Raw genomic sequence first — 12,942 nt, forward strand, 5'->3', positions numbered from 1 at the left:
GACACCTCCTCAACCAGTCCTCTTTCCAAGAAGGCTCTGTGCTTCCTGGACAGAGCCAGAGGCTTGAAAGGCTGAGGTCTCTGCTGGGGAAGACGAACTGGACGTGGGTCAGACGTCTGACCTGCGTACACAGCTGGCAAGGATGTGGGCGGCCCCCACCCCCTGCCCCCCATCAGTCATACCTGCTGCTTCAGCTGCTGTACCAGCCGATCCTTCTCCCGCTTCAGGGCGGCCACTTCCTCCTGCGTCTTCTTCTTCGAGGACGACAGTTCCAGGAGAGCTATGTTGGCATCTTTTTCACTGATGGCGGCCAGAAGGGCTTCCTGTCTGCACGAGAGAGCACACGCCCAGACTTCAGCCCTCACAGCTATCCTCTCAGGTTACTGCCACCATCACCCCATTGATGGGGGTCGAAGCTAGGTCTCAGAGTACACAGCGGCCCAAATTCACACCTGAACTTGGGGTCCAGGCAGGAATCCCATTCAGGTCCTCTCGACTCTAAATGTTTTTTGTTACACTGACATCTGAATACAGAGTTCCTTAGATCCAGCTGTAGTTAAACTTGGAAAAGTAAACAAAGTTAATGACTTTTTTTTTTTTTAGATAAGAACTATCCTGTCATTTACATGTTTTACTGATTTGACTCATCCTTTTGATAAGTATTCTGTGGCTTCCAGAGAAACCAGGTACCACTAAAACTGAACACATTTTTATGTACAGAATGTATAACAAACAGCAAATATTAGTAAACAGGATTTAGGAAACCAGCCAACGGTTCCTGTGGCATCTATGGATCTCTTTATCTCATCAATACAAGGAAGTTTCCAGTCAGGGCTGTATTTTTCACACTGTTCATGGCGTTCTCAAGGCGAGAACACTGAAGTGGTTTGCCATTTCCCAATTTCAAAACTGGGAAATGAGTACATCAAGGCTGTATACTGTTACCCTGTTTATTGAGCTTCTGTGCAGAGTACATCATGTGAAATGCTGGGCTGGATGAATCAAAAGCTGGAATCAAGACTGCTGGGAAAAATACCAACAACCTCTGATATGCAGATGATACGACCCTTATGAAAGAAAGCAAAGAGGAACTGAAGAGTCTCTTGATGAAGGTGAAAGAGGAGAGTGAAAAAGCTGGCTTAAAAACTCAATATTCAAAAACTGAAGATTATGGCATCTGGTCCCATCACTTCATGGCATATAGACGGGGAAACAATAGAAACAGTGACAGATTTTATGTTCTTGGGCTCCAAAAATCACTGTAGATGGTGACTGCAGCCATGAAATTAGAAGATGCTTGCTCCTTGGAAGGAAAGCTATGACAAATCTAGACAGCATATTAAAGAGCAAAGACATCACTTTGCCGACAAAAGTCTGTCTAGTCAAAACTATAGTTTTTATAGCAGTCAAGCATGGATGTGAGAGTTGGACCATAAGGAAGGCTAAGCACCAAAGAATTGATGCTTTTGTGCTGTGGTACTGGAGAAGACCTTTGGGAGTCCCTTGGACAGCAAGGAGATCAAACCAGTCAACCCTAAAGGAAATCAACCCTGAACATTCATTGGAAGGACTGATGCTGAAGTGCCAATACTTTGGTCACTTGATGCAAAGAGCCAACTCACTGAAAAAGACCATATGCTGAGAAAGATTGAGGGCAGGAGGAGAAGGGGATGACAGAGGATGAGATGGTTGGATGACATCATCGACTCAATGGACATGAGTTTGAGCAAACTCTGGGAAATAGTGAAAGACAGGGAAGTCTGGTATGCTGCAGTCCATGGGGTCACAAAGTCAGATATGACTTAATGATTGAACAACAACAGTTGGGCTTTATTTGGCAATGATCTGCACACTTTGAAACAACGATTTAAACTCTACTGATTCCATGTGGTTTAGCTAACAACTATTTTTGGTTCATATCCAGAAGGAAAAGAAGGTGGGATTTTAGGGTGGGGGTGGGATGTTGAACTAAGAAATTTACAAAATAATCAGAAGGAAGCTGGTGAACAATTAGTCTCATAGTCCAAATGCATTCCTCTGGAGCTCATCTTTTATGAAACAAGTCATCTGGAAGAAGACAGCTTTGATTTACAAGAACTATATAAGTGGCCTGAGCTTTTGACCCGAGGAAGTGCTGAATCTGAGAAGGCACTGCCCAAGTTTAACCTTGCTTCTGTCTCTTGTTAAGATAATTAGGCTTCAATAGCAGTCATATGGAAGAGTTTTAGTTTAGCTACAAACTGGAAGGCTCTCTTGAATGTTCTGACAAGGATATTCCGTATGTGGATGGGGAAGTCTGGGGAACTCTGAACAAGCGGTGCTAACAAATGGAAGATGTAGGTCAGTTTACAACATGGAAATGAAGATTTGTTTAATGAGTCTTTGCTGTTGGAAAGGAAGATTCACTGACTCCAGGATAACTTTCCACTGTCCCCACTTTCTGTGACTCTAAGAAATGGCAGATGGCTTATCCCATGAAGCTCTAGTCGACACCAAAGGGATAACGACAGTCTAAATATATCCACTGACCACTTGAAAAAAATATGTTAAGTGGTGAAATGAGCTTAAAGGTGAAGGAGTTCAAGATGGTCTCGCTCTGCGGTTTCCTGCTGATTGCTGTCATCTGTTCCCTTTCGGGGAGTGTGGAGACTGACAAGCTGGAATGAGAAATGCACTTTTTCAAGAAGGGGGCTGTGTTTCTGTGCATCCAAGTCAGAATCACACATTTAGCAACAGGCAAGTAACAGAAGATGAGTGAAAGAGAAATTATTCTGTCCAGTTAGACCAAGTCATGAGAACACTTGCTGAACGCCAGACAAAAGGCCACGGGATCTGAGTTCCATTCTGTGCTTAAGGAAAGCAGCACGACAATATGGAATACTAATAAGCAGCCTATGTTGCTGAAGCATCTTGACTCTTATAAATGATATGCTTGGCCAGCTAATGTGGTAGAGTTAATCTCTGGGGTAAAATATCTCATTCTCCTAATGCAATGTAACAGATGACAACTCAGATTCTAAATTTTAAAATAAAGGATGTGGCACTGGCATCTGGGCTATTGGAATGGTGCCTCCTTAATAAGATACATGTTTTGTAGACTTTTTCCTTTTTCTATACGACTCAAATAGAAATTTTATGTCATTGATGCTATTTACTTCTTATTGAGTGCTGATTATATAGCTCATTGATAATATGCTATCAACTGCACAGAATCAAATTTTCTCTCCCAATACCCAACGCTCTCACCCTCTAAAAATTCCCTAGCAGATTAATAGACCACTGTCCATTCCATTTTAAAAGTACACTCTTGATATTGATTTCTTACATGTGTATGTGCCTGAAAAGGGCAATTCATGGTCAAGAAAATAAAAGGTTTTGATCACATATTGTACATATGATGATGTTAACTTGGTAATGTCAGTATCTTTTGTGGGTTTATTAGTTTTTGGGTTTTTCTCTTGCTTTTGGAAGAGGACAGAGATAGTATCAGTCTATCTAAATTTTGGTAAATTTGCAATGGACACCACAGGGGAGAACAGCTTCTTGAAAATAATTTCAGGGATGGGCACAAAAAGTAAAGCTGATAAACAGTAATTCATCTAACTTTTGGGGAATAAGAAAAACTCTTGTTCCCTCAGTACAAGTGATAGTAAAGACAAAATCAGCAGGTAAACTTACATAGCTAAGCTTTACAGGGAGCATTCACGTGTCTAAATTAAAATTTTAAGAATACCCTGCATTTCAGAGGAATGGAATTTAGACTGAAAAAAAAAAAAAGACAAACAGCAAAAAATTTTATTTTAGAAGTAGCCATCTATTCTTAATTGCTTCTTTGAAAAACAAGCTACTTTCTGACAACAAAGTCACATCCATTCATTGGAGAAAAATGCAAAGGTACAGAAAAGTATGAAGACGAAAAAAGTAACTGAAACGGGTCCTTTCTAATCAGGGTCAATGACTTGTGATCTGAAAGTCAGCTATTCTACTCCTACTAAGGTTTATTTCAGAGAAAATGAGCCTTGGTGGGGACGGATAATTGGCCTCAGCAGCCTTGCTAACCGAAGGCTCTCTACAGAAAAGAGCACTTGCTGGTGCTACAGAAGAGAGACACCTTCCCACTGCAGCCCCGTAAGCCGCAGGAGTTACACACAAAACAGGAAAGGGAACATACACAGGCCACAAGCCCAGAGAAAGGAGAGAGGAACCAAAGCGCTCTTCCACCCGAAGGACCCCCCTCGTTCTGTTAGCGGCTTTTCCTCAGTTAAAAACAAAAACTGAAAAATGTGCACACGAAATCCTTCAAGGTGATTAGTGACCCCCCACTGCATGACCAACAGGCCACCTGACCTGCATAATGAGGAGGCAGTAACAGAAATCCAACTTTAAGTCATTAGTCTGGTCACTCCATCCCTGGGGCTTTAACTACCCGAACAGTTGAACCTGTCCTTTGACCTGTGAACGCTAACAGAATCAAGATGTCTCAACAAGTTCAGCTGTGGCAACTCAGCTTCAAGAAATGGTAAGACCACCTCCTCTGTCCCCTCTCTCTTCCAGCAGATTTCAGAAGCAAAAGGCAAAAATCTACACAAGTGAGGCTCAAAATCCTCCGGTGATTCCTGAACCTTTGAGGATGACCCATGAGCCCTCTCTCACTGGTAAATGAGAGAAATAACCAATAATGACGGTGATTAGTAATTTAAGATAAGATAAGCCTGTGGGTATAACATAAATGCAAGACAGAAATGGAGTAAGAATGAAGGCACGTTAGAAGGGTTTATTTTTCCCTCTTCCAACTGGGTATTTCAAATGGCCTGATTACATCATCATGTTTCATAAATTCCATAATCCAGAAAACTCCCGGAGAGCGAGCGGATGAAGCAACGACGAGATTGGTGGCTCTGGATGGACAACTGTCAAGGATGTGCAGGCAGAGCCTAATCTACTTCAATGTTAAGATAAATATGAAGTTCTGGTTCTCTCACAAAGGCCCCCTTTACTCGAATTTAACCAATTAACTATCCAGAGTGAAATCCCTCACTCTTCATGTCACTTGGCGAGCAGGTCCCTCCAGCCTCCGTTGATGGAGGTCTTGGGGAGCATGGCAGAGACACCACCTGCAACAGCGCAGTGAGTCTGGCTGTCGGTGGGCCCATGAGGGCGAGCCTGGCTGGAGTGCCTGATCGTCCAAACTCTGGTTCCCGAGTGTTTTTTGTCCTCTCCAGCTGCCTTTACTAAGATACCAAGAACTACCTTTAATGTAAATGTCAACACCGAGTCACATTTTCCAGCCATCATAACGAATCTTTCATTCAATGCTAACTGAATCACCACACTCTGAGGCCCACAGACTGCCAACACTGAAACGATCTGACTTCCTCTTTGTTCCCCAGAACCAATACACAAGTGTGGTTGGATCCTCCTTTTGAATCATTTTTAATGAGCCCACTGCTGTGTACCTGGCATGCTCACTACTGTGGCCCCACCTGCCTTTTATCGCCAGCCTGTGAGATTCTTAAAATGCCTGCTTTGACTTCACTCCATTCTCACTGTCCCACCTCATCAGGTTTTTTTACTCTACATCAAACACCTGGGCCTAATACTGGACCAGTGACGATTTTCAACCCACTTTTTCATGAGTGTCCTCCAAGGACCGTGTGTTTCCACGTGGGGTCATGCTCCACCTGACAGGCCTGGGCTCTCTCCTGGGCTGCTGATTTCTCTGTCTTGCATGCCCCTCCAGGGCATTCACGGTTCAGGTGAACGGGCAGCTGCACTGTGGGTGTCCTTCAACCTTTCTCCATGTACGGGGTCTTTAAAGTTTCCTTTTAATGTTTCTACGAGTTTATTGGTCTCTGCATTTATTCGGCTTGCTAATTTTTTGTATTTCTTTCTTTTTTTTTAAGATTAAGTCTGTCCTTTCAGGGCCTCCCTGGTGGCTCAGTGGGTAAAGCATCTGCCTGCAACGTGGGAGACCAAGGTTCGATCCCCGGTCGGGAAGATCCCCTGCAGAAGGGAATGGCAACCCACTCTAGCACTCTTACCTGGAAAATTCCATGGATGGGGGAGCCTGGCAGGCTACAGTCCATGGAATTGCAAAGAAGTGCACACAACTGAGCAACTTCACTTCTTTTAACTGTGAGATTGCAGTACAATGAATGAGATGAAACAAAAATAGAAGTGCCAGTAAATTGTATGGGCTGTTAAGTACTGAAGTAGGTAATACCCCAGACAGAGAAAACTGCCTTGGGCTGAAGACATGGGAATTGAGTGGGCCTATTTTGGCAGAGATAATAATAAAGACAGAGAAAGTGGTATCGATAGAAGCAGACTGGATGAGTGGGTTTCCACAAGGAAAGACGGACTGAGGGGGATGCTGAAAAGGGAGCTTTGAACTGGAGCACAGATGGTCTGGGATGGCAGGAAGGAGTAAACACAGGCTGTGAAATTCTCGAGGGTTCTAACCAGAACCCAGCAGACAGAGGGTACTCAAAATGCTGAAGAAGAAATGATCTGATTTTGAATATAATACAGAAGCATCAAGACAAGTACAGTAAGGTCTAGAGAGACAGACTCAGAGGCAAGGAGAGAGGAGATGCTTCTGGAAGCAGAAGGGTCAGGAGGCTGTTGCTAGAGAAGCACCAGCTCTCACATTACAGATGTGCAGAACTCTCACATTACAAACATGGTTTAAAGGACAAGGAACAGAATACTGGCTGACTCTGGATTCCTGAGCCAACAGGAGGACTGCAATGAATCACTACACTATTCAAAGAATATGGGACATAGAATCAGTACTGCATTTCTGCTTTGCTGCTGGAAAGAAACTTGCAAACATCACTGAACAGAGACTGTCTTAGGACATTTGGGTCCTGTAGCACATGCTGGGGTCCCGGCTCCTGCGACCTGCTCCTGGCTAGTGGCCAGGCCTCTGCACACACAGCTGTGCTGCCTGTCCCAGGTCTCCACCTCCTGAAACAAGGGGAAAGAGACTGATCTCTGCTGAGAGACACACTGGTGAGAGAAGGGGGGAGAGACGTTATTCTGGTATAGACGGACTTCAGTATTTCAGAAGTCTCTGAGAAGAATCACGATTAACACAAAGGCAGCAACTGCTGGTAGGTGGAGCTCAGTAAGATCGCCTGGAGGAGGGCATGGCAACACACTCCAGTGTTCTTGCCTGGAGAATCCCCATGGACAGAGGAGCCTGGCGAGCTACAGTCCATGGGGTAGCAAGGAGTCGGACATGACTGAGCGACTAAACACAGCACACAGAGCTCAGTAAAGGAGGCTAATTGACCAATATTCTGTGCAGGAAAGCTGAATTCAGTTTTTCTTCTCATTTGTTTTTTTCTGAAAAATAAACATTTTGACATAGCCAACCGATCACAGATTACGACAATTTTGGAAAACCCAACTTTTATTGTGATACTGATACTTCGGTTATAGAGCTTTCTGCCTGCTTCTGAAAAGGGCAAAAACTTGATGACTGTATGTCCAATTTGTGTGTGTGTGGGGGCACAAAACCCAGAAACCTGTAGCTTTACCATTTGTTTAACTATAAAAACTGTAATCTAATGCACAAAGAGGTATAAAGCAAATTTGATGACTGTATGTCCAATTTGTGTGTGTGGGGGGGGCACAAAACCCAGAAACCTGTACCTTTACCATTTGTTTAAATATAAAAGCTGTAAAATGCACAAAGAGGTAGAAAGCAGATCAGTAAGCACCTGGGACTGCGGGTACCTGGAAAGGGACACGAGGACCTTTGGAAGTGGAGTCCAGCTCGACTATGGTGGCAACTACACAGTGTACACATTTGTCAAAACTCGCCATACTGTACACACGGGCACCATAAATACGGCATAAACTACATTCCACGATTAAGTCGTCCTGCTCCAAAATAAATGTCCTTGATTCCAGCTCTCCTGAGACCACTGAAAGTTTAGTATTACCAGTATCTAAAGATGATCCTTTTTATCCTGTATTTCCTTAAAATATAGCAAACATTATCCAGTTGCTTCCTTCATAAAATATACCTGTACTTAAACTTCAAGTGAAAGATAAGTTCTTCAAAGAATTCATTTTAGGAAGTTATTAATACATAAAAACATTTATTCAATAATGCTGCCAAATTCTTCTTTAAAACTGGCTGCAAAATCTATTACATTATTCAAGTATTTGGAATTATGGCAAATGTTCTTTTTATTAAAATGAATTTAAGTTCTGACATCAAACCTGGGCACTGAGGTTAGACAATAAATCAAGACGGTATGTTTTTAGGACCACAGTGAGGTCTAAGAATATGTTTATTTTCAGAGGCACCTTGTAAACTGGCTCTGGAAGCAACCCTCGAGAAAAGAATTACAAATATATTTTTAGCAACGACGGCACCAAGGGAATAAGTGTGAAACTGTCCAGACAACTGTTCTGAGGCTCAGCTGGATCCTCTGTTCCAACATTCTTTTTCTAAGCTTATTTATTTATTTTTGGCTGTGCTGGGTCTTCATTCCTGCACACGGGCTTTTCTCTGGCTGCAGACAGCGGGGACTGCTCTCTTGTTTCGGTGTGCGGGCTCCTCTTGCTGTGGAGCGCGGGCTCTAGGGAACATGGGTGTCAGTAGCTGCAGCTCCCTGGCTCTACAGCACAGGCTCAGTAATTGTGCAGCATGGGCTTAGGAGCCCCATGGCACGTGGGAATCCTAGATCCCTGACCAGGGATCAAACTCACATCCCCTACATTGGCAGATGGATTCTTAATTAACAGCCAGACCACCAGGAAAGCTCCCAAAATTCTTATTAAAAAAAAAAAAAAATTCTCACCACTTCTTCACGACAGATCAGGATAAATCAATCTCCTCTACACAATACTGTACCTAGAGATTCCCTTCTCTGGGTAGGACATCCAGATTCTTGTTTCTGATATTCTAAGTTTCCTTACTTTTGAATTTTACTTAAAGGAGCTTGTTCCTTGTGTGTAGTTCAGCATGTCCACACCCCACCCCCCCAACCCCACCCCATGGCTGCTTGGATGTCATGCTGCTGTGAGCCACCGTGGATCACGTGGATGAAGATAAAACTGTAGGAATGGCAGGGCAACAAGAGGATGATTCTGAACCCCTAATGACTTTACAGAATTACTATCCCAATCTGGACTCTCACATGGAAATGAGACAATTCTGTATGTAGTTTACTCTGTTAATTCTGTTGGAGGAGATGAACATATGTCCTAACTACTTTAATTAAATGTTTCAAATCCACTTTGCGTTTTGTATACACGAGGGATAATCTATGAAAACCTGCAAACAGTACAACACACAATATAACTGGAATCTAAAAATTAGAAAAGAAATTAACAGACAAGAATTAGCCTCAGAATATAGCCCTAAAGAGAAAAAAAAAGGCTAGAGAAGGGAATACCTTGTGAAGATATAACACCTGCTCATTTAATAGGTCGTTTTGCTTACTGATTAGGATGCAACCACATGGACTATAGCCCACCATGCGTCTCTGTCCATGGGATTCTCCAAGCAAGAATACTGGAGTGGGTTCTCCAAGGGGATCTTTCCAACCCAGAGATCGAACCCTTGTCTCTGGCACTGCAGGTGGATTCTTTACTGTCTGAGCCACCAGGGTAGCCCCTTTTGATACATTAAGCTGAGAATTTATGGTGAAACATGACACCATGAAGGAAGACAGTACATTCAGGTGAGAGTCTCAGGCTTGGTTCTTGACAGATTTTGCTTGTTAGTGAGCTTTCTCTCCGGTTCAGTGTAGACATGATTCCTGAACTCTACCTAATGTTTGCCTGTTTCCAGAAAGAACGCATAAAAATGAAGAATGTGTTTTACCTGATCTAAAATGAGTTGTTGTTCATACCACAACTATGGATGCTTGTCTTAAAAGGAAAACAAGCCTCCACTGACTGACTTTCCTCTAAAGCTGCTGTGCCTTCCTTCTCCCCATCCTGGTCACAATTTTTCAGACTTCAATACTGTACTGGAGTCCTGATTTCAAGAGGGCAGAACTAAGACCCGTCAGCGGCCCACCCCTCCTCTGGAAAACCGTCCCAGAACAGCAGGACAACAGACTGCAGAGACAAACCCTCCCTCCCTTTGATGATACAAGGTTTACGACACACACAAGTACAGCACGTACAGAGAAAACAGACATGCAAATTCTCAGCACCTGAAAGTCGACCCAAAGCGCCTGCTGAGAAGGAAGCGGATTTACCTGCAGAACCCAAAAAGACCTCAAAGATGCTCAAGTCCACAGCTGTGGACAGGTGTGTGAGCCAAAGAAGTATACTAGGCTTGCTTTATAAACAGCGGTTCTCAAACATAACAAATGACTACGGACGGAAGGCTGTTCTCTGCTCCTGACCCGCGGGATCTGAATCTCAGGAGATGGCTTTCTATACTTTCGAGAATCTTTCAAGAAGGTACTTGGGACACACTACTTTACAGAAAGAACTGACTTAAAAGACCAACAGTAGATCCACACTCTTGCCAAGACTGAGTTTTTAATATGTGTATTTGCTTTTCCAAATTCACTAAGTACATCAAAACCTTCCAATTCCATTGTAAAAACAATCAACTATTTTAAACTCTAAAATTCTGACAACACTGCAGATCCTCATAAAATGGACCATCGCTGGACCTGAAAATGTTGTGGACTCCTGTGGTGTGGCTCTGGCTGACAGACGGCGTGGAAGGCAAGCATCTTATAATGTATTTACAGGCAAATTTCCTCCTTGCCACTTCCATGGCAAGGGCCATCACAAGACAGGTGAACTTGAGGATCTTCTGCTTTCTAAATCTCTGCCTTTAAAAATAGCTGGCAAGCCCAGGGATTTTTTTGTTGGGGATTTACTCAAATCCTACCTAAATCCCTAGTGAATTATGTCTTAAAGCCAATGATCTGTGTTGGAAATCTGGGGTTTGGGGGGTAAAAACAGCTTAGCATGAGCCTCAAGAGATGAAGTTAAGTAGTGGGCTCACAGTAACATCTGGGGATGATGTGTACAAAAAGATTTATATGGCCTTTTCTTTCATTTTGTCTTTACTATTTCATAATAGTATGTCCTTTAGGCCTGCCTCATGTTTGATGGTATAATGCGAATAGAACATTCCAGAACACGAACCTCCCTTATAAAGATCCAGTCCCTTCAAAATAACGGTCTGCTGGTTATCGTCACATTCTTACTTTGGGTTGGATCATTTACTGTGTCTTCTTTTCTTAGGAAGTTTCTGCTTCCAAAGGAAAATAAAGTCTTCTTACACTGTGCTTCAGAACTCAAACACCAGAACCCTTCCGTTTATTTAGATGTCTGTTTTAAGAATCACTGAATGCTTTAAGCAATTAATCCCTGCACTTTGTCACTGTCCCCCTGTTTACTTAACCTTTTCCAGTTGGAGATGGATAACATGTCCATGCCAGCTGTCCACACGGTGCTACCGTGGGGCTGCCTGCCTTGCCTTTAGGTCACACGGCACTCCAATCTGTCTGCTGGGACACTGGCTAGAAGAATGCCAGTGTACATGGCACTCACTCTCCATCTCAGACACAATGGAGAGCTAAGTGTGCCTCAATTTCATAAAGCAGCAGACATTACACAGAACATCTCATGTCTGGATTTGTGGTACACTGAAAAAAAAAAAAAAGAGTAGGAAGAGTTCCAAAGAGTAAACATCCCAGATAGTCTTCAAGCTGCCTATCTATGAAGCCTTGAGAGCTCTAGGGACACATCTGCCTGACTGCTGGGGTGTGGGGTCGGGGGCAGGGGGCAGTGCTGGAGATGCTGGGGCTTTAGAGATGCTGAAGATCACCAAGGCGTTTGTTTGTTGACCAAAACAGATGAAGACAAACTCTGCAATTTGTTCCCTTCCTGTATTAATGAGTCAACAATTTCATCACTCATCTGCTATCAATTGGTTGGTGAAAATCATGAGACCAACTCCTCTTCTACATGGGTTTGGAACGAAACATCTGGTGGGGAAATTCCATAGGAGAAGAAAAGGCAAGTGGCTTGCCTGCATTTCACAGATGAGTAGTTACTCCCATCAGCTAGAATCCCCTCTTCTCTGCATTCTCCCTCGCGTTCCAGCTGCTTGTCAAGTGCCAGACGCAAATCCGGAAGTGGCTCCCTACACCCACCCTTCTGCTTTACACATATGTAAGGTGTATGTGGCATTGGAAAAGACTCTGATGCTGGGAGGGATTAGGGGCAGGAGGAAAAGGGGACGACAGGGGATGAGATGGCTGGATGACATCACTGACTCGATGGATGTCAGTTTGAGTGAATTCCGGGAGTTGGTGATGGACAGGGAGGTCTGGCGTGCTGCGATTCATGGGGTCGCAAAGAGTCGGACACGACTGAGCGACTGAACTGAGCTGAACTGAACTGATGTGGCGATGGAAGGCACTGAAGGAGGGGGAGAAGTAGAATCTTCTGATCAGTTTTTTTTTAATTTTGACATTTTCCTGCGTTAGCAATGGTACTGTTTTTAATGTTGGAAATACATTTGAAACTAATAAAGCAATAACTATCACCATACTTCGCAAAGATACAGGAAAAGGACAATTGGAAATATTCTTTCAAAAGAAGTTTGAGACTTTACTGTAAAGTGTAAGTGAAGTTGCTCAGTTCTGTCTGACTCTGCGACCCTGTGGACTGTAGCCTACCAGGCTCCTCCGTCCATAGGATTTTCCAGGCGAGAGTACTGGAGTGGGGTGCCATTGCCTTCTCCAGGGGATCTTCCCGACCCAGGGATTGAACCCAAGTCTCCTGCATCGTAGTCAGACGCTTTACCATCTGAGCCACCAGGGAAGCCCCCATGGAAACTAAAAAAGTTTTTAAACTTTGCTTATTTTAACAAAAGAAGTAAAGATTTTATTTTCTTAAAAAAATTTTTTTTTGATGTGGACAATTTTTAGAGTTTTTATT

General features: G+C 43.4%; 1 protein-coding gene across 4 annotated transcripts in view; it reads right to left on the reverse strand.

Annotated features, from left to right (window-relative positions):
* The window catches only part of ERC1 (ELKS/RAB6-interacting/CAST family member 1), a 273,734-nt gene that overhangs the window by 63,441 nt on the left and 197,351 nt on the right, over positions 1–12,942 (reverse strand). For 3 of the 4 annotated variants that reach the window (XR_005719752.1, XR_005719751.1, XR_005719753.1), the window contains one exon: positions 183–323. Coding sequence is in view for 1 of the 4 variants with exons in the window: in XM_040233666.1 (XP_040089600.1) it covers positions 183–327 (145 nt within the window). In the remaining 3 variants the exon portion in view is untranslated. Of the gene's footprint in view, positions 1–182; positions 328–12,942 lie in introns of all 4 variants that reach the window. The other variant, XM_040233666.1, reaches the window with a different exon arrangement.

This window comes from Oryx dammah, unplaced genomic scaffold, assembly GCF_014754425.2.
Source record: "Oryx dammah isolate SB20612 unplaced genomic scaffold, SCBI_Odam_1.1 HiC_scaffold_29, whole genome shotgun sequence".
NCBI lineage: Eukaryota > Metazoa > Chordata > Mammalia > Artiodactyla > Bovidae > Oryx > Oryx dammah.